At 37.1% G+C, this 21604-nt stretch overlaps 1 protein-coding gene and 1 non-coding gene across 2 annotated transcripts in view; both read left to right on the top strand.

Moving 5' to 3' along the window:
• The window catches only part of Rnf24 (ring finger protein 24), a 64639-nt gene that overhangs the window by 32972 nt on the left and 10063 nt on the right, over window positions 1–21604 (top strand). The window contains exons 2-3 of the mRNA XM_004634266.2: window positions 8129–8278; window positions 19655–19697. Of these exons, the coding sequence (XP_004634323.1) occupies window positions 8136–8278; window positions 19655–19697 (186 nt within the window). The 5' untranslated portion in view covers window positions 8129–8135. The remainder of the gene's footprint in view (window positions 1–8128; window positions 8279–19654; window positions 19698–21604) is intronic.
• Window positions 4515–4649, top strand: LOC111817522. The gene has a single exon (XR_002821697.1). It is a non-coding gene; the product is annotated as a U4 spliceosomal RNA (small nuclear RNA).

Here is a 21604-nt window from a genome sequence, read left to right as displayed (position 1 = left end):
GTTGTTAACCCTCCAGAAGAGAAGCTAATTATTAACCTGCAACATATGCAGTGCGGTTTACCCTATCTGTCTAAATATCAAACATTTTGGTATATCATGGAACAGGTATTTTCCATCAGATATTGATATGTTGAACTTTAAGTACTTAGAGAATATGAAGGAAAAATAATTATATAAAAGTAGAAATAAGCATTTACATATTTCTACAAAGAAATTTAGAAACCTAATCATACAGAATTGTAAGTCCTTATACTAGGGAGACAATACGATATTTACGGATGTGGGTCTGGTTTATTTCACTAACAAGTATATCTTCAAGTGGCATCCACTTAAATATGAAGGCTTCAAGTTTATCATTCTTTATACCTGAGTAGTAGTATTCCATTATATAAAAGTACCACATCTTTTTCAACCATTCCACATGTGACGGGCATTGTAGTTTGTTTTCAAAAGCAAATTAGTATTTAACTAATGGAAAATAAGGAGCTTAGTCATCATATTTAAGTAGTGATGCCAGCTACCTGTGAGAGAATTTTATTTTTATTATTTTGCACCTGAAGAATCTAAAGTTATGATTTTAAGTCCCTATAACACAGGATTTATTGCTCAACTCTGTGGTGACGGGCTGCTCTGTACCTTGAGCTATGTGTTATTTTTCCTACAGTTTCTACTATGTTGATTTAGCTATGTTCCTGTAGCAGCCTCACATAGCTCAGGTTCATTTTCAGAAATTGTAATCCAATGCAAAACCTAAAGAAATAGAACATTTTCTAGTGAAGTCAGGGCTGCGCATCAGTAGTCCTCAAGCGTTTACTTCTGAATAAAGGAAAATACTTTTAAAAAGTTGTAATGAGTTGATGGAATAATGAAAATCTATATAACCTGAAGGAAGACTACTTTTTCTTTTTTTTTTTTTTTTGTCTGATTTTGAGACAGGGTCTCACTATGCACTTAAGGCTTGCCTTGATCTCACTTTACAGGCCAGACTGCTGTTGAATTTACCGTGATCCTCCTGCACCACCCTCCCAAGTGCTGGGGCTCTGGGTGTGTGCCACCACGCCCGGCCAAGAGAGACATTTCTAACTCACTAAGAAATAATGTATTAGCAGGAATAGTATAGTGAATGTGTATGTGTTCCCAACCACACTCACTTTATTCACTCATGAAACAGCAATCTTACTAGGTCAGGAATCAAGATAATCCATTATGAACATTTGTAACATCATTCTGAAGGCATTAGACAACTTCTATATGATCATAAAGAGGGTATTAAAATTAGTTACTTATCTAAGCCAAAGCTTAAGAGAGAAATAGGATCTGCATGAATTATATAATAATCTATGAAGTTTTTCCTCTCCAAATCTATCTAGAAAAGAAAGGAAAAAACAAAGGATCTTTAATCAAGTGTTTTAAATAAGAATCAAAAATTGAAAATCCCTATGGATCTTTATAAACATAAGAAGCCTTTTTTTCTTTAAGTGTTTTACTTTCATTTAAAATTAAATGTTTTATTATCTTTATTTGTTTAGTTTCATTTATGGATTTGTTACAGGGTCTCACTATGCAGTTTGGACTCGTAGTGATCCTCCTGTTTTCAGCCTCCCCAGCACTGGGATTACAGGCATACACCACCACCCCTGCTCAGTGCACCCAGTGGTGGGGCCAGCACCAGAGCAGCGTGTGGTACCAGGGATCAAACCTTGATCCCTGAGCTTGCCTAAGCAGGCATTATTATCTTTAACAAGCAATGCAATCAAATATATTTAGATACTGAAGGTATTATTATAAACAAGTACTGACTAAAAAGTCAGTATTTTTCCAGCCCATTCAAAACAATCATTAACCAAGTTCTTTATAGAGACATCTAGAGATTTGTTAGGTATATTTAAAACTAGCTTATCTTTTTAATTCTTTTTACATTAATGGTAGCCTACCATATACTGTGTTATTTTGGTTTTTTTACTTTGAAATATGTTATCACTATCAAATCAGCACATATAGATCTACAGCATTTTTAAACTTCAAAATACTAGATTGTGATGATAAACTGTCATTTTACCAGTTACATATTTAGGTTGCTTCCAGTCTTTTGCTTTTACAGACTGTGTCGAGAGTTTGGTGCAGGTGTCTTTTAGAATACATGCAAGTACATCTGAAAGCTAAATTCCTGAGTATGGAATGGCTAGGTCAGTAGTTAAGTCTGTGTCTAATTTTCCTGAGTTGCTCTCACAGAAGCTGACAGTTGTGCTAACTACAAGTAGTACTACCACTATGTAAGGATAGTTCCTTAAAACACAAGCAGAATGTTTTTAGGACTTTTTTTTGTGTCTGTGTGGAAAGTATTTCTGGGCTATACTTAAAATGGCCTTCTTCACTTTGAGTTTTTAAAACAATCTCTTCTAGCTTTTCATATTTTATAATTTCATTTTCATATCTAAATCTTTGACACAACTGAGAACTGTTTTCGTACAGATAAGGCTATTGTAATTTTTTCTCAGCTGGTTACCAAGTATCATTACTGAATAATATATCATTCTCTTCACTAATGAGAAATGTCAGCTCTATGACAAGTTAGATTCCTGTATGAATTAAGCTGTTTTCCACATTTTTTTATATCTACTAGGTAGACTAGGTTGTCTAATGATGAAAACCTCAATATCTTAATGGCTTACAGCAACAAGAATTTTCCTTCCATTTGGTACACGTTCATCACGAACTGGCTGAGGACTTCGTTCCATATCTCTTTACCTTAGAACTTAGGATTTATAGGGCTGCCTTAATCATAAACTTTGCCAACTCTCCTGGCAAAGGAGAAGGAGGCTTGGAGAGTCTCATACCATCAATAAAATGCTAATGTTAATGTTACTCTAGCAAGAACTAACAGACATCAAGTCCCTTCACAATCCATTGTGAGGTGTTAGTCACAGTTCTTCATCCACAGTCATTAATGTCTACAGAAGTTGAAAATATTTGGCAAACAGCAACTAGGACCAGTGACCATATCTCTTAATCTGTCATTTCAGGTGTTCATAGCTTAGGTCTTTTGTGGAATATCTCTGACTATTCTTTTATTTACATCTTTCCTACTGAAAAGGAACTTGTATCTCTGCCCCTGCCCCTGCCCCTTGTTTCAGAAAAAGACAAACCCTATTTTTTAAAAAGTATATGTGTGGGGCTGGGGAGATGGCTCAGTAGAGTAAGCACTTGCCTGGCAAGCGCAAGGGCCTGAGTTCAATCTCCGGTTCTGCAAAAAAAAGGTATATGTGCATTAAACGTATAGATAGGAAAATTGACAAGTATATAATAGTCTTTAAAACCAAGAAAATGTATGTATGTTTTACTTATGTACTGCTTTTTTCTGACTTTTGTTGTTGTTTTGGTTTTTTGAGCGTCGTGCTATTTTGTCTAGGCTGCCCAGGCTGTTGTAGAACTCAGCAATCCTTCTTCAGCCTCTCAAGTGCTGCAGTTACAGGCTGGTGCACCAGCCTAACATTATGTATGTGTTTTGTGTTTTTTATGTTTTTATTTTGTATACTTACTTTGTATACATACTGTTTTTGTAAATCTTGGGATTTTAAAAAATTTACTATCATCTATAAATAATGATAGTTTTAATTCCTTCTTTACAATTAGGTCAGTACTCCTGAAAGATTAGAAAAGATACAAGCATGTCTCAAATCATGTATTTATTACCCAGTCAGGTTATTCAGGCCAGACAGTGGCGTATGCCTGTACTCCCAGCACTCTGGAGGCTGAGGTAGGTGGTTCACTGTGAATTCAAGGCCAGTCTGGACTATATAGTGAGGCAAGAGCTAACCTGAATTGCATAGTGAGACCCCATCTCAAAAAACAAAAAATAGAGCTGGGAGATAGCTCGGTGCTCTAAGCGCATGCCTGGCAAGTGCAGTGACTCAGGTTCAATCCCCAGCAGTGCATGCCATGCTAGCCCAGGAACCATGCGCACACTGTACTGACCACCAGAACCAGATCTGGTGGCACATGCCTATAATCCCAGTGCTGGGGAGCCTGAGATAGGAGGATCACTACGAGTTCAAGCTATGTAGCGAGACCCTGTTCCAAATAAATAAATTCAAAAATTTAAAAAACAAGTTATTCAAAAATTTTATAGTGAAGACTTGTTTTCCTCTCGTATTAATCCCAGTAAATAAGTAGACTGACACTAGAACAGCAATAAGTACTGTATATTCTAGTAACTGGGAACACCTACCAAATTTGTAAGAGTTCATTTGTTTGGTGCTTTGCACCTGTATAAGTTCTAGGACCTGATTGAGCCTTTAATACAGACTAAGTTCTGTGTGTAAGAGGATCAGTGGGCCATTCACCATATTTTAATGTTCAGATTTAAACATCTGCAGGTATAGTTAGTTAGCAGTGACACAAGTATCACTTTCTTGGTGTTTTATTTTCCTTTGTTGTGAGGTAAACATGTTGCTTTGTTGGGAAGAAAAATCAGCTTTTCTAAAATTAAGCACCTAGAGTTGATTTCATAGTGAAGCTTTGCGCAGTGGCAGTATCGTAGCCAATGAGGTTTATCCAAGGCGTGATTATTGCTAATTGAAAACATAGTGAGATGGGAACTGCTGTTGACCACCTATTTTCTTCAGTATCTGTGTAATTCCAACTGTGAAGTTCCACTCTCAAATATTTTCCTCCATTATAACTATCTTCCATTTTATCCTATTTCAGCATTACTGTTTTTACAATCTATACTCATAATAATTCTGCATTCGGTTAATCAAAACATTGAGAATCTTGATTTAATTGAGAAATCATGAATCAATGGAATCCAATAGTTAAATGCTGATAAACAGCTTCTTTGAAAAATTGTTGTGGTGCATTTATGCCTGGGATGGAGAGGCAAGAAAGGAATGAGCTGTCAAATTTGAATCCCCCTGAGTCATCAAAGTGAAGTCTTAACAAAGATCTGAGTTAAAATTGAAGATACTTTATCATGTTATGGCAAACACAAGCACCTCAGTCTTGATTTTAAAACTTTGATGATGCAAGCAGAGAGAAAAGGCAGTGCACAAAGTGAGAGAAAACAGGGGTGGCAGAAGAAAGGAAAAAAATTCCAAACTACAAAGGGATTAGATTGTCAGTTATGGGTCTAGGGAAAAAGAAAGACAAACTGAGTGTTAGAAGGAATTGGTTAGAATTTAGAAAACAAAAATATGTGATAAAAGACATTAAAGCTTGTAATAAAAGATAGAATCAAAGCTATCAAAGTATGTTATGTGCATATATGAATCTGCCAAAATGAAACCCATTAATTTGTATGACTGTTATACACTAATAAGAAGTGTGGGGGGGAAAAGGAATAAACTATTTTACGTTTATTATAGAAATGAAAAAAATAAACTGGTCGTTAAAATGAGGCTTCATGAAAAGATTCAAATTAAAATACAGGTGTGATAGACAAACAAGTTATAACAATTCCAGTTGACCTAAAGTTTTTTACTCCTCTAGCTTTCTTTAAATAATAGAGAGGATGGGGCTGGAGAGATGGCTCAGTGGTCTAAAGCACCTACTTGAAACAAGCTTGGCAAAGCACAGGGACCGCGGTTCGATCCCCAGCACCACATGCCAGCCAGCCCCGCCCCCTGGTGGGCTGAGCTGGCCACACACACAATAAATAAATGTAATAAATAAATATTTAAAAAAAAATGAGTAGTCTTACATGAATTTTTTAAAAATAAATAAATAAATAAATAAATAATAGAGAGGAATTGCAAAGAGGAGGAAGAAACAAATTTTAGTAATTGCTATAGAGAAAAATAGACTTTTGCTTAGAGATTGAGAGTTTGTGTAGTATTTGTCATCTAGATTTGACACTTAAAAACAGAACACTCAGATACCTACCAAAAGTGACTTTGAAAAAGGTAGGGCTTTTTTATTTTATTTTGAAATGGACTCTTAATTCACCCTGACCTAAAGAGCAAAGCAGGCTTTCTTTTTTTTTTTTTTTTTTTTTAATTATTTTCTTTGTGAGGCAGTCTTCCTATTTCATCCTTCCAAGTGCTGGAATTACAGAAATGTACCATTTTTTTGGGGGGGGGAGGGGGAAGGGTCTACAGGATGTTCAGGGTCTCACTACTAGATCGGACTCATAGTCATCCGCCTGTTTACAGCCTCCCAGGAGCTGAGATTACAGGTGTGGGCCACCACACAGTCTCAACTGCTGACTCAGCATGCCCCGGGGGTGGGGCCGGCACAGCAGGCCTGGGGATTGAACCCCTGGCCCTTGCACCTGCTTGCAGGCACTTTAATCCATAGAGCTATTTGGCCGGCCCTAATAAAATTTTTAGAATAGGGCCTGAATTAATAAAAAGATTTGAAAAAAGAAAATAAAAATTACTCCTAAAACACAATCCACCGTTAGCATTTTGATATGTTGGCTTTCAGGGTTTTTCTGCCAGCACGCAAACATGTACACACATATTTACAAAATTAATTTTATATTTTATATGCAGTGATATCCTTTTTCATTTTTCCTAGGTATCTTTTTATTTCTGACATTAAAATTTACTAAAGGGCTGGCGACATAGCTCAGTGGGCTAAAGCCCCTGCTTAGGCAAGTTTAAGCAAGTGCAGGGACATCCCTGACATCACATGCTGCACCAAGAATATTAACACCTTGTCATCATTATTTGTTTCAAATGAAGGGGCCGGGGAGATGGCTCAGCAGAATAAGCGCTTCCCTGGTAAGCACAAGGGCCTGAGTTCAATCCCCAGTTCCTCAAGAAAAAAAAAAAAAAAAAAAAAAATCCTCAAATGAAGTCAAGCATTAGAAAACTTTTTCCTTTGCAAATTACAGGTGGCACATACTAGCAATTCGATCCCTGGCACCACATGCTGCCCCCAAAGCAGGCTGAGCCAGCCACAGCGTCCGGGCGTAGTGGCATACACCTGTAACCCCGCACTGCAGAGGCTGAAAACAGGGGGATCACTGAGTCGAGCTGCCTAGTGAGACCCTATAACAGCCAAATACAATTTTAAAAAATTACTAAAAACATAAGTTTTCACTATCTCATAATATTGTAACACATATATCTACCTAATTATTTAATCATCTCTTTGAAATATCCAAGTTATTTTTATTGCCAGGGGAGATGGCTCAGTGGAATAAGTGCTGCCCTGGCAAGTGCAAGGGCCTGAGTTCAATCCCCGGTTCCGCCAAAAACAAACAAAAAATAAATATATATATATATATATATATATATATATATATATATAATCATTACAAATATTGCTGCTTCAAAGATTGGTTTAAGTTAAAGAGTTTGAAAAATCTTGAGACCAGAGAGATAGCGCAGCAGGCTAAAGCATCTGCTTAGGCAAGTTTAGGATTGAGGTTCAATCCCTGACATCACATGCTGCACCAGCCCCACCCCCAGGGTGGTCTGAGCCAGCTAGAGTCACTGCCTAGTGGAGCACACCTGTAATCCCAGCACTGGAGAGACTGAAAACAGGAGGATCACCGTGAGTCGGAGCTGCCTGGTGAGACCTTGCAACAACTAAATGCACAAAGAAAGAAAGCAAGAAAGAAAGAGGGAGGGAGGGAGGGAGGGAGGGAGGGAAGGAAGGAAGGAAGGAAGGAAGGAAGGAAGGAAGGAAGGAAGATCTTTAAAAACTTTTGTTTCTTCTTGAACCTTGAGATTGAACATTTGCATGTATATTGATTGCTGCTATTATTTCACTAAAATGGCTTTTAATGAAGGAATACAATTTGAAAAGTTTTTTATGTGGGAACCTCTGGTCTCTAGAATGATGCCAGATGTGTAATAAGCACTAAACTATTTGGTATGATGGATGGATGAATGAAGGAATGAATGAGTGGCAAGAATATTAACACTTTGTCATTGTTATTTGTTTCAAATGAAGTCAAGCATTAGAAAACTTTTTTCTTTGCAAGTAACAGGTGGCACATACCTATAATCCCAGCACTCAGGAGGCTGAGGCAGGAAGATCACAAGTGTCAGGCTAGCTTGTGCTACATAGCAACCCCTTGTATCAAAAATGCCAATAAAAGAAAAAAATAAATATACAATGCTGTTTTACTTCTTGATTTTTATGCCTAATTTTTTTCCATTCTTTTCTTCCCCTATAGTTCATCCATGAGCTCGGATTTCCCACACTACAACTTCAGAATGCCTAATATTGGATTCCAGAATCTGCCTCTCAACATATATATTGTGGTTTTTGGCACTGCCATATTTGTCTTCATTCTTAGTTTACTCTTCTGTTGCTACTTGATTAGGTAATCAGTTTTCATCTTACATTACTTCAGAATCTGTTAAATAAGCAAATTCTGCCCTCATTTAAAACAATTTATAAGTATAACAATGGGCAAACTTTCTAAGTTAATGCGGATTGACATTTTAATCTAATTAGTAGCACACCTTATTAAGACAGTCTTGAGTCCTGTTGTTGAGGTGTTTTACTCTGTAGGAAATTATCCTTATTAATTTTTCCGTCACATTAGCAGATATACTCATGTCATTGTCTGTCCCCAAGATTTAATCTACTTTCATAGGGATTTCAAAATTGCTTCTCAAGAAGGTGTTGCATTAAAGTCATTAGGGATGAAAAACACAGTGTCTAGACAAGATCCATGTCTTTAGAAAGCTTCTCTCAGGACTAAGCTTCTGTTTGTTGTCACACTAGTTAGGTTTTCAGATGATTAATTATCTGCATAAAATACTAAATATTCTACATGACAAACATTACATGTAGAGACAAGTAACAACAGGTGGTAGATTTGGACAGAAAAGATTCATGGCTGATTATCTCATAGTGATTTAAACATTTTTACTTTTTCAGTTTGTAAATAGGACCTAATTTTCAAAGCCAAAGTGAGGCTATAAGATATTTTATATGGTTTTCTTCAAGGAGCTTTTTTAGGTAAAAGAATAGAAAATTTAATTTTATTAAATATATATCTAACAGTTTTTAGTATTTGTACAGTATGTGATTATCATTAAAATAAATGTCATCTGATGTCTTTCAGCAAGTATTTGTTATTGCTAGTAGTGTTTTGAGATGTTCACATTGGCTAATGGTCAAATTTAAACAAAGTTAGTGTGTGCTTTCTGATATTCTGATGTTTACATTCTTCATAGAAAGTATTTTTTGAAAGTTCTCACAAAACATAATTATACGACATATCTCATAGATATACTAACTGCTTATAGTTTTTAGGTTTTGGTCAGTTGGTTGAATATGTAGGCTTAAACTCATAAAAAGTCAAGTGTAGAAATACAGAGATTATGTAATGGTGAAATAAAAAGGGTCCAGGGTAGAGTCCTAGAAATATACTGATATTTAAGAAACTATCAGGAATTGTGTACCAGAACACTGTGAAGTGGCCTTCCCCATTAGATGTGGGAAGGTCCTAACTTGCTGTCACTTTGGAGTTGAGGTGTTTTCTCCCCTTTAGTTCCTCTACTCTATAAACATTAGTAAAAAATAAACATTTTTACAGAAAAAAAAGAAAATATAGATGGGGGGGGCAGGGAGATAGCTCAGCGGCATAAGTACCTGCCTGGCAAGGATAAGGTCCCAAGTTCAATCTCTGGTTAAAAACAAAACAAAACAAAAGCCTGGAGTGCTGATAAGCATCTGCCTGGCAAGCTTAAGGTCCTGAGTTTGATCCCTGGTAAAAATAAATAAATAAATAAATAAAAATTGGGAAGTACCAAATCTAATGGCACATGCCTGTAATCCCAGCTTTCAGGAAGCTGAGGCAAGAGGATTGAATCAGCAGCTTAAAGCCAGCCTGGACTACATAGTAGACTCTGTCTCAAAACGAAACAAAAACAACAAAGTTTCTAGGAAAGGATAGCAGGAAATAGAAAGAAAATCATGACATAGGTATTCTACAAGTACCATTTCAATAGTGTCAGTTGTGTTAGCTGCTCCCAAAGAAGTTTGGTAAGATTTGAAAAGTTCCTATTGCATTTAACAATTAAGTTTGTATTCATAAACTTCATTAGAAAAAGTTGAGTAGCATGGAATAGAGGAACATACACAGGCACACTATTGTGAGAAAGTCTGACTAGAAGGTAAAAGTGGATACAAGAAATTTTGACCTCCTGGCCGGAGGTCTAACTGCCTGCCTGGCAAGTGCAAGGACCTGGGTTCAGCCTCCGCTGTGCCACTGACACTGGGTGTGGTGGCACAGACCTGTAATCCCAGCACTGGGGTTGCTGAGACAGGAGGCTCACTGCAAGTCTGAGCTTCATAGAGTCTGAGCTGTGTAGTGGGACCCTGTACCAAATAAATAAATAAGCAGCCAAACAAACAGACAGATTTAAAAAAGAAAAAAGTTTTACCTCCTTGAAGAACTTTAGCTAAGGAAGGATAAAGTTTAGGCAAAATCAGTTGTTGTAGAATCAAGGAAGTGTTCTGATGTTTGTATTTTAAGATAGATTGTTGTACATATTTTTAAACATAATAGAATGAGCCAGTTATGGAGGGGCTTTGAGGAAGAATAAATCATGAAGAGACACACCTAAGAGATATAGCAGTATTAGTGCTAGCTGGAACCTTTTCCTAAGACAGCAATGAGATTAACTATAAAAGAAAATCATTTGTGTGAGTCTGTGGGCCCAGGAGTGAGGAGGCTTGTGTGTCTGACAACCCTTATTCTTTCTCGATGGAATAGAATATTGACACTTAAATGATGGGAGGCTGTGGCAGGGAAAAACTTGAAGAGAATGGCAGGGGTTTGAAACAACCACTGCATGCAAATGGATTCAGGGCATAAACTGCCAGAATTAGCAACAGGGAAGTTGCAGCTGAGCATAGAGGCCACAGTTTTGTGGTCACCAAGAGCCAGATAATTTTATCATATTCTTCAGCACTGCTCTACACTGCTAATTACATTCTCTTAGATATTTTTGAAAACACTTACTTAATAATGCAAAATAAAATAGTGCAATCTAAAATATTAATAATTTGTATGACTTAAAGGAGTAACAGCAAGGTGACATCAATTTAATAGAGAATTTCCTAGGAGGGATGAATTTTTAGCCACAGATTGAAAAAAAAAAAAGTGGTGAGCACAATTGATTCCTTCTGTGCCTAGAAGTAGCAAATTCTACTTTAGGAGAATATGCAAATCAAGTTGAAAGATTCAAATAAGCAAAAGGAAGTTACAAATGAAGCTTCATCATATTGATTCTAATGGAGTACATCTTATTTCTTTACATGAAAATGTATTGTGTTCTTTTCATAAAACAAGCAGAAAAAAAAACAGAAAGAATAAGCATATAGATTGTATGAATTACATGATTGATAAATTTGACCTAATAAGGAAAAACAACTTTAAACTCAGGTACCAAACCCAAAATTTGGAAACTGATCTTCGAAATTTTTCTTTCATGGCCACACACACACATACACACACAAAAAAGGATATAAAAATGATAATCACATAACTGTATGGAGTAGAAAACATATACAAGAGAAAATCACTGAAACCCAAAGGTAGTTTGATAAAATGTATAAAATTCATGAATCTTTAGGAAAACTAGCCAGGAGAAATAGATCACTATATCACAAGTTCTGCAAACATGAAAGCAACACAAAGAATATTGTGTATCTATGCCGACATATTGGAGATTTTAGATGAATTACATAGAAAAATACAGAGCATCAAAACTGACATCACACAGGGCACTTACAAAAAAACACAGCTAATATCATACTAAAGAACATACTTAGTGAAAGACAGATCAGGAACACAGCCAGTATATATGGTTTACTACTGTTATTTAACATTATACTAGAAGTCCTAGCCAAAGAAGTTAAGCAAGAAAAAGAAATAGAAGGCGCCCAAGTGGAAAGAAATACAGTGTTTTATTTGCAGATGACATGTTTCTGTGTGTAGAAAATCTTAGGTAAGGAGGGGTTTTGTTGTTGTTTAAGCCCATGGAAAATTCAGTGTAGAATTTATGCTCATTATGTGCAAGGCCCTGAGTTTAATCTCTTGCACCAGAATACAAACAAATAAATAAAAGAAAAATTTACAAAATTCTCAAAAGCAAAAAAAACCTACCAGAGCTAAGAAATTCAGCACACTTTTAGAATACAAGACCAACACACATGGGCCATCTGTGGTGATACACATCTATAATCCCAGCACTAGGGAGGCTGAGGCAAGAGGATTACTGTGAATCAAAGGCCAGCCTAGGCTATATAAGTGGGTTTAAGACCAGCCTGTACTACACAGTGAGATCGTGTCTCAAACAGAAACAAATAAACAAAAAACACAAAAATCAGTTGAATCTGTATACCAACAATGAACAATCTGGAAAGGACATAAATAAGTCCATTTACAGTAGCATCCAAAACAATAAAGTTCTTAATAAAGCTAACCATGGGGTGAAAGGCTTACATCCAGAAAACAAAACATAGCTAAGAGAAATTAAAGACTACTGTAAATTGAAAGATGTCCCATGTTCAGGGATTGAAAGACAATGTTGAGATGGTAGTATTCCTCAAGGCAATCTACAGGTTAATAAAATTCTTATCAAATTCCAATTATCTTTTTTTTTCCAAAAGTAGAAAAACCAACTTAGATTTGTTTGGCACTGTAAGAAGGTCCAAATAACCAAAACAATACTGAAAAAAAAGAAATGGGATTCATATGTCCTAATTTCAGAGCTACACTATAAAGTGATACTGATCAAAACATTGTGGTGCTGACAAAGTGATAGAAATGTAAACCAAAGGATCTCAATAGAAAGTCCAGAAATAAACCCAAACATTTATGGCCAATTGATACTCAACAGAGATACCAAAATTATTGAGTAGGAAAATAATTGATTCAACCAATAGTACCAGAACAACCAGATGTTCACATAAAAAAATATAATTGACCTTCTCATAATAATACAAAAATTAACTCATAACAGATCAATGGCCTAAACATTAAGAGTCAGAAGTATGAAACTCTTTAAGTAGAAGTAAGGGCACATGCCTTTAGTCTCAGTAGTTAGGAAGATGGAGCAGAATGACCAGTTGAGTCCAGGAGTTCAAGGCCAGCCTTAGCAACATAGACATCATCATTTTTAAAAGTTAAAAATATTGGGGCTGGGGAGATAGCTTGGTGGTATAAGTGCCTGTCTGGCAAGCACAAGGTTCCAAATTCAATCCCTGGTACCTTATGCCATGCCAGTCCCAGAACCCCAGATGCAGTTCTGGCCGTGGAACTGGTCATGGTGGCACACATCTGTAATCTCAGTGCTGGGGAGGCTGAGACCAGAGAATCACTACAAGTCCAAACTATGTAGCAAGACCATGTACCAAACAAAAATATTTACATACCAAAAGAACTTATCTATAATATGAAGGCCTGGCATATATCTCACTGGCTTACTATGAGGCCCTAGGTTCAACCCTCAGCGCCAAAAAAAAAAAAAAAAAAAAAAAAAGTCTTCATAATGGGAGAAACATATTTGTAAATCATGTATCTGGTAAGGGTTTAATATTCAGAATATATTCAGGCAACTCAGCGAAGGAACAACTCAATCAGATACTAGACAGAAAGCTAGGGATATAGCTCTGTATCAGAACATAAAGCACTTGCCCAGCATGCACAGAGCCCTGAGCTCACTGCCCAGAAGGAAAACTTTCTAAAAGTAGGCAAAGAACTTAAAGTTTCTCTATACACAGATGACCGACAAACACATGAAAAAATGTTTGACATAATGATCATTTAGACAATACAAGTTCAAACCAAAATGAGATATTACTTCATACTTACAGGATGCTATAATCAAAAACATGGAAATTAACAAGTGTTGGCAAGCATATGGAAAAGTGAGAACCCTTGTATATTACTGATAGAAATATAAAATACTACTGTGGAAAAGAGGTGATTCCTTAGCTAAACAGTTGTCATATGACCTTGAGCCCTTACTCCTTACTATATATCCAAGACAAATGGAAAGAAAAATTTGTACAGGAATGTTTATAATCACATTATTCATACAGAGTAAGTATAGAAAAATGAATGTCCATCATCAGAGTTATATACATATAGGAATTATATACATACAATGTACATGAGTGTTATGGAACCCTAAAGGAAAGTCCAGATGCAGGCTGCACCAGGTATAAGCTCAGGAACATTTATGCTTGATGAAAAGCCAAACAAAATGATTATTTTTACATAATATGACTATAATATGCAAATCCATAAAGACAAATTGGTTTTTTGTTTGTTTGTTTGTTTTGTTTTTTGCTCCAAATACCTTCAGGGCAGGTTTGGCTGGCTTGAGTTGTGGGGTTCGATCCACAGCAACCTGAGCTGACTGCTTTGTTGAAGCAGCCACTTAAAGAACTGAGCTAAGGGGCAGGCCCCCAAGTTTTGAAATTAGAAAGCCAGTGGTGTGAGGTCCTGTTGCTCAAGGGTTAGAACATTGGTCTTATAGAAAGCCAGGGGGGCCTGGCCTTAGCTCAGTTGTTTAAGTGGCTGCTTCCACAAAGCTGTCAGCCTCAGGTTGCTGTAGTTCGATCCCCACAACACTCCAGCCAGCCAAACCACCCCTGAGGGCATTCAGAGCAAAAAAAAAAAAAAAAAAAACTTAGAAAGCCAGTGGTGCGGCACTGTGATTACACTATCATTGATTTGTACCCTGTAAGATGCCCAGTTATGTCAAAATATAAAAAATAATATTGTCAAAAATAAAAATAAAAAATTTTAAGTGATGACAGGAATATAAAATGTAATAATTACATATAATTAGAAATTTAATGTGTTAATGCATTTCCACAAAGGAAGCAATCCAAGTAGCTTTGCCAATGAACTCCAAAAGAGGCAAAAATTCCACTCATGTGACTGTTCTGCAAACAGAAATGGTGGGCATCCTTTACAACACACATGAGATCAGCATGATTGTGTTTCTAAAGCCTGAAAAGGACATTACACGAAAATAAATTATAGTGCGGTCTTTCCCTTGAACGAAATATTAGTGAATGAGATTCAGAGTCCACAAAAGGTAGTAAATCACAATCCAATAGGATTTGTTCCATGATGGTAGGTCATTTCAACATTGACAAATTGCTGGCAAGAAGGCCTTGTCTCAAAATTTATGACAAAAGGTTTGGGATATATCAGTCCTGCCTGGGTTCAATCCCCAGTATCATCCAAGGGGAGGAAAAAAAAAGATTCTACAGGAAATTATTTACAGTAAGTGATTTATTAGCAAGACTTTAGGTAGGGGAATGATATACAGGAATTGCTTTTTTTCTGGGTAGTAGCAAGAAATCAAAATTTTTATAGCTTAACTCCTGTTTATAGTTGATTGGAAACATTCTTAGCATACAAAAGATGATTAAAGATTAAATAAATATATTACACCCATAGATTGGGCTCTATTTTACAAAGGTGTCAGTTCTTTCCCAGGTAATCTAGACAGCTCCACACAAGCCTCATCAGGTTATTTTCTTGGAAACTGACAAGCTTGTGAAATTTATATGGAAATGTAGGGCTAAGAATAGTCAAGCAAGTCTTTAAGAACAAAATGAAGACTTTTACTCTAACACTTGTTAAAAGCTCTAGTGATTAAACACAGTGGTATTCACTAAGTGCTTAGATCTCAGCTTCTAAATATTATTCTGCAATGAAAGGTTATTGCAGCTCCTTGGAAGAAGTAGAGAATTCCAGGCTAAGGGCATAGAAAGTACAATGAACCTGTGAGATGTTTTGGCGCCAGGCTAAGGAAATACAAATGCTGGGTCATAAGAAGACGCAGGTGTCAACCTGAAAGGTCGCTTAAAGGCCCAAATCAGTGTTAGCAACAAGTAGTGATCGTAATGAGGAGGCCTGAAGTATCCCTGAGTGCACACTGCTCCACGGAGACAGCTCTTTCTGGAGAACGATTTCCAGTTAATATACAAGGGTTGGGGGCCACCAAACCACCCTTAGGAAAACACTGTAACAATTGTTGCAAGCAAGATGGATGCTAAAGTTAGTGGGCAAAAGCTTGAGGGGAAGAAATAAGGTATTCTGGAGTTTTGACATATCTCTTCCACAATATTTATCATTTAAAAGAGGCAAATAGAAACCCAGTGAAGGGGCCAAGGATAGAGCTTAGCACAGCATCTGCCTGACAAGTGCAAGGTCCTAAATTCAATTGCAAAAGAAATCCAGTGGAACAGGTGATCAAGTTAATGCATTAACATCTTAAAAGACTAAAAAATCGCCATAGATTAGAGGATGCTAAGGAGACATAGCTAGATGTGTAGTGGGCTCTTAAGTTATGGAGCAGCAGAGGATGTGAGTGGAACAAATGTAGTTTACGAGTATGTCAGGCATCTGGTGTGTGCCTGTAATCCCAGCACTCGGAATGCTGAAACAGGAGGATCATTGCAAGTTTGAGGCCAGCCTGAACTACATAGTCCCTATCTATAATAATAATAATAATAATATACTAATATTAATGTTCAGTATGTTTATCAAATTTTCAAGTTTGATCATGTTACCATGGCCCTATAAAATGTAAACATTAGGAAAAGTATGCGAACTGTTTCAAATTTTCCTGTAAGTCTAAAAATAATTTCAGGGGCCAGGGAGATGGCTCAGTAGAATAAGCGCTTGCCTGGCAAGTACAAGGGCCTGAGTTCAATCCCCGGTTCTGCAAAATAATAATAATAATAATAATAATAATAATAATAATAATAATAATAATAATTTCAACATGTTTTAAGCATATTGTTAGCAAAAGGCCTATCTGTCCCGTATGGCTGCTGTCACAAGGTACCACAAGCCAAATGACTTAAAACAACAGCAATCTCATCCCTTATCGTCATGAGGCTGGAAGTGTTGGCAGGAGATGGGCGTAGTGTCACACTCTAATCCTAGCATGTGGGAGGCTGAAGCAGGATTGTACATACAAAGCCAGCCTAGACTGTGTGCCAAGACTGTTTCAAAAGAGGAAATAAACCTAAACAGTTGGCAGGACCATGTTCCCAAAGTCTGGAGGATTCTTCCTTGTCTCTCCCTAGCTTCTGCTCATCACTGGCCACCCTTGGCTTATGGCTGCTTCTGTGGCCACGTGGCCTTTCTTGCCTTTGTCCTCACTTCTAAGGACATCAGAGTCCAGTCTAATCCATATGGCCTCATTGTAACTAATAATCCAAAAAAGCCTATTTCCAAATAAAATTACATTCAGAAAAAAAAAAATACATTTAGAGATTCTCCCTAGACACAAATATTTTGAGGGCCACTTCAAACCAGTGTGCAAAGATAGTTAAATAGAGCAGTGGAGCAAACCAGACACTACATCTGATTTACAGTAGACCAGAGCAGTGAGGAAAGGAGGGTCTTTAATAAATAATGGGAGCAAGTGAAAATCTGTAGGGATAAGGTGGGCACTCTGGGAAGCTGAGGCAGGACTATCACAAATTCAATCCCTCAGGCCAGCGAGATAGCTCAGTGGACTGAGCATCTGCGTAGGCGAGTGCAGGGACCAGGGTTTTATGCCCAGCAGCACTTGGAGCAACATCCCCACCCCGAATGCACCAAGGTAACCACTGAGACCTGCGGTGGTGGAGCACGCCTGCAATCCCCGTGCTGGGGACGATGAAAACAGAAGGGTCACTACGAGTCCGAGTTGTGTAATAAAACCCAGTACCAAATACATTAAAAAAAGAAATTCAAACTCTCTCTAGGCAGCTGAGCAAGACCCTGTCAAAAATATAAAGTAAAAGGGTTGCGGATATAGCTCAGTGGAAAGGGCTTGGGTTCAAGCCCTAGTACTGGGGGAAAAAAATGCATCTGGATAAAAGAAGCTCAGCTCCTACCTCAAAGCATTTATAAAGCCAGCTTTAGATGGCTCACAGACCTAATGTGATAGGTAAGTAACATTGTTTTCATCACACACCCAGACAGATATCTTCCCACTATGGTTAGGCAGACATTCTTTTAGCTGGATATAAAAGAAATAATTTAATTGGAGAAAGTTGATAAGTTGGACATTTAAATGTTTAGAAACTTTAAGCCAAGTGTAGTGGTGCACACCTGTAATTCCAGCACTGAGGAGGCTGAGGCAGGAGGATTGCATGGATTTCGAGGTCATAGCGAGATCCTGTTTAAAAATAAATAAATAAATAAACCTTTTCATTTTTTTTTTTTTTTCTATTTTTCGGAACCAGGGATTGAACTAAGGCCCTTGTGCTTGCCAGGCAAGCACTTATTCTACTGAGCCATCTCCCTGACCCACTCCCCACCCCACCCCCAAAAAAACCTTTAAACTGAGCCTACTACACAGTTCTCAGTTTCTCAAGAACTACACACAGGAGTAGAAATTGGTAAGGCACTTTGGACCAGCAATTCTATTTATATCCTCAACAGAAATTAATTATGTGTTCAGTAAGATGCATTCAGAATTTGTGTAGCAGCTTCATTCAACAGTAAAATGAATAAGCTGTGTTAGTGGAATTAGTGCAACACTACGGGTGGATCTTGTGATGGACTGTAGACCGAGAGAAGCCGAGCAGAATATATACTAAAGGACCCATTTATGTGAAGGCCAAAGGCTGTACTTTCAGGGATCATTTCTATAGTATATGTGAAGGCCAGAAACAGGCATAATCTAAAGTAAGAGAAGTGGGGATGGGGTAATCTACAAGGTGGATATTGATGGGGAAAGGTCAGTTCAAAGACTTTAGGCCTGCTGGAAATGTACTGCATCTTAATATAAGTGATACTTAACCTGGCATATAAATTTTTTAAATTTTGGAGCTGCATACTTAAAGATTTTGTACTTTACTATTGGATGTATGTCACTAAAGGTGTAAAAAAAAAAAAAAAATTGCCAAGAATGATAGGATAAGTGTATCTGTATACATTTTATTTTTTTAATATTTTATTTTTTTGGTACAGGGTCTTGCTACACAGCTCAGACTCAGTGATCATCCTGTCTCAGCCTCCCCATTGCTGAGATTACAGTGGCCAACGCAGCACGGGGCTGGCATGGCTTGTGGTACCTGGGATCAAACCCAGGACCCTGCACTTGCCACGCAGGTGGCTTGGGTTGCCAAGCTATTTCCCCAGCCCAAAAAAGTGTATTTGAAGAGGAGAGTATTTTGAGGGGAACTGATGACAGTTTTTCTTTTACTTTAATTTTTTTTTCCCTCCGAATGCCTTCAGGGCAGGTTTGGCTGGCTTGAGTTGTGGGGATCGAACCACAGCAACCTGAGCCTGACTGCTTGGTTGAAGCAGTCACTTAAAGAACTGAGCCAAGGGGCAGGCCCCCTCTTTTACTTTAATTTTTTAACTTAAGTAATCACCATATTTTATTATACTTTATGTATTTAAGTTTTTACATTAAGAAAAGTGTGATAAACTACTAAATATTGAAATAAGTAGAATTCATCAGTATAAAAACAATTGAGTCATCTTTACAGTACTTGTATTGAGATTTTATTTTAGTGAGATTTCAGAATTTACAATTTAGGTAATATTTTTTGGTTCACTGGATACTTTCTCATAACATAGTGAAAGATCTGTCATTTGGGTGATAAATTAAAACCCAAAATATTAATATAAGTTAATGTAACAAATCAGTCTTTGTTTTCAAGTTACTGGAATCTTAATGTCACATTGCTCGTTTCTGTCTTTTAGGCTGAGACATCAAGCACATAAAGAATTTTATGCCTACAAACAGGTGAGAAATTTAATTCATATTGGATCACATTTTTTTCCCCAAAATTTTAAAAACTAAGATTTCCTTTTTTTTTTTTAACTACCTGAGATTTATTTAACTCACACTTTTGGGTGTCTAAAGACATGATGCCTATGCAGGGCACAGATGGTGCTGCACTGTGGAAAGAATTTCATTGTGGACAGGAAGCAGAGAGCTATACTGATATTTTATTATTTTTTTTCATTCAATTCTTTATTCTAGAAGAGAAGAACCTTACACTGATATTTTAAACCAAGACTGAATTTAGTAATGTTTATTTCAGTTGTCCATTTGAAAAATAAAATAAGGGCTGGCCAAATAGCTCAGCGGATTGGACCTGCGGTGCTGGCCCCGCCCCCAGGGCGCACTGAGACAGCGATTGAGACTGGGCGTGGTCGCGCATGCCTGTGGTCCCAGCTCTTGGGAGACTATAAAAGAGGTGGATCACTACAAGTCTAATCTAGTAGTGAGACCCTGAAAACCTGGTAGACCCTTCCCTAAAATACAGAAAAAAAGAAAGAAAGAATAACTTCATGTTTTCAATCTTTCATTAGCATAAATTGAAGACTTTATTTATTTATTTATTTATTTGTGGTACTGGGGCTCAAACTCAGGACCTTGTGCTTTCCAGGTAGGTGCTTATGCTGTTAAGCCAGCCCCCCTGCTCTCCTTAGCATAAATTGAAACAATAGAAAATTTAGATGATAGAAAATAGACACGCTAAAGAGAAGTGCTGTGTATTATAATCCTTGTATTTCTTAAAGACTTTAGAGATTCTTAACATTTGATTTTTTCTTAGCTCTGTTTAAAGATATAACAGTTCCTCAGAAATGATCAGCTTTTTACCTGCAATGTTACCTGAGGTCACACATTCATAGGCTATTGGCCTTTCACCAATCCTTTGCTGATTTGTTCTAGAGAAGCTCTTTTTTTTTTTTTTTTTTTTTGAGGCTGGGTCTCAATGATGTAGTGCAGGCTGGCCTTGAACTCACAGCAATCCTGCCTAAGCTTCCCAAGTGCTGGGATTCAGGCTTGTGCCACCACTCCTGGATAAGCAGCTTTTCTTGAAGACCAAGTAAAAGTGTTTTTTTTCTTCCATTTGTCATTTGTTAACATTTTACCACTGACACCAAACAGTGGGCCTAGATTCGCCTTAATTTTTTTTTTTTTTTTGTCCTAAGCCTAAATTTTCATTGTTTTTTCACCCTTTTTGTGTGTGTAGGGGGTGGAGGATCAGAAAGGAGAAGCTGGGCCAGGGAGATGGCTCAGTAGAATGAGTGCTTCCCTGGCAAGTGCAAGGGCCTGAGTTCAATCCCTGGTTCTGCCAAAAAGAAAAAAAGAGAAGAAAGGAGACGCTTCTGCTCATTTGCTTATTTGGGTCTTTAATCCTGCTGACACTGATGTTACAGGGCCCTGACACCCTTTAAGATTCTGTGTCTTTCTGTCCATATTTTGTCCCTATGACTTTAGAATAGGAGCTCTTTGACATGTTCCCTAGATGAACATATTGAAGTTTTGGTTAACCCCATACTCCTCCCTCTAGATCTCATGTGGGACTCAGAATTAGAGTTGAATGTCTTAGTTTTCTTTTCTTTTTTGTGGTTTCTCCTCTCTTCAGTTGTTTTTTGTTTTGTTTTGTTTATTGTGCATTTTTATTTTATTTTTTTTTTTACAGTTTCAAAGCTGATTAATAGGACAGTTTCGATAATCAATACATTGTATATTGTTATCTTCTTAGTGGTTATCCATAATACAAGAAGCAGACAGGATTTCCTGTCCAAACATTATTAGTATACCTCTTTCTTCTCGTTGAATTAAGCTAAAGTAGCTGTATATTTATCCTAACTATTTTGTATATATAAATACAAAGTGATCTTTCCTTTATATCC

The sequence above is a fragment of the Octodon degus genome, unplaced genomic scaffold (genome assembly GCF_000260255.1).
Source record: "Octodon degus isolate 3935 unplaced genomic scaffold, OctDeg1.0 scaffold00060, whole genome shotgun sequence".
Lineage (NCBI taxonomy): Eukaryota > Metazoa > Chordata > Mammalia > Rodentia > Octodontidae > Octodon > Octodon degus.
This window is presented reverse-complemented; position numbering and strand designations above follow the sequence as displayed.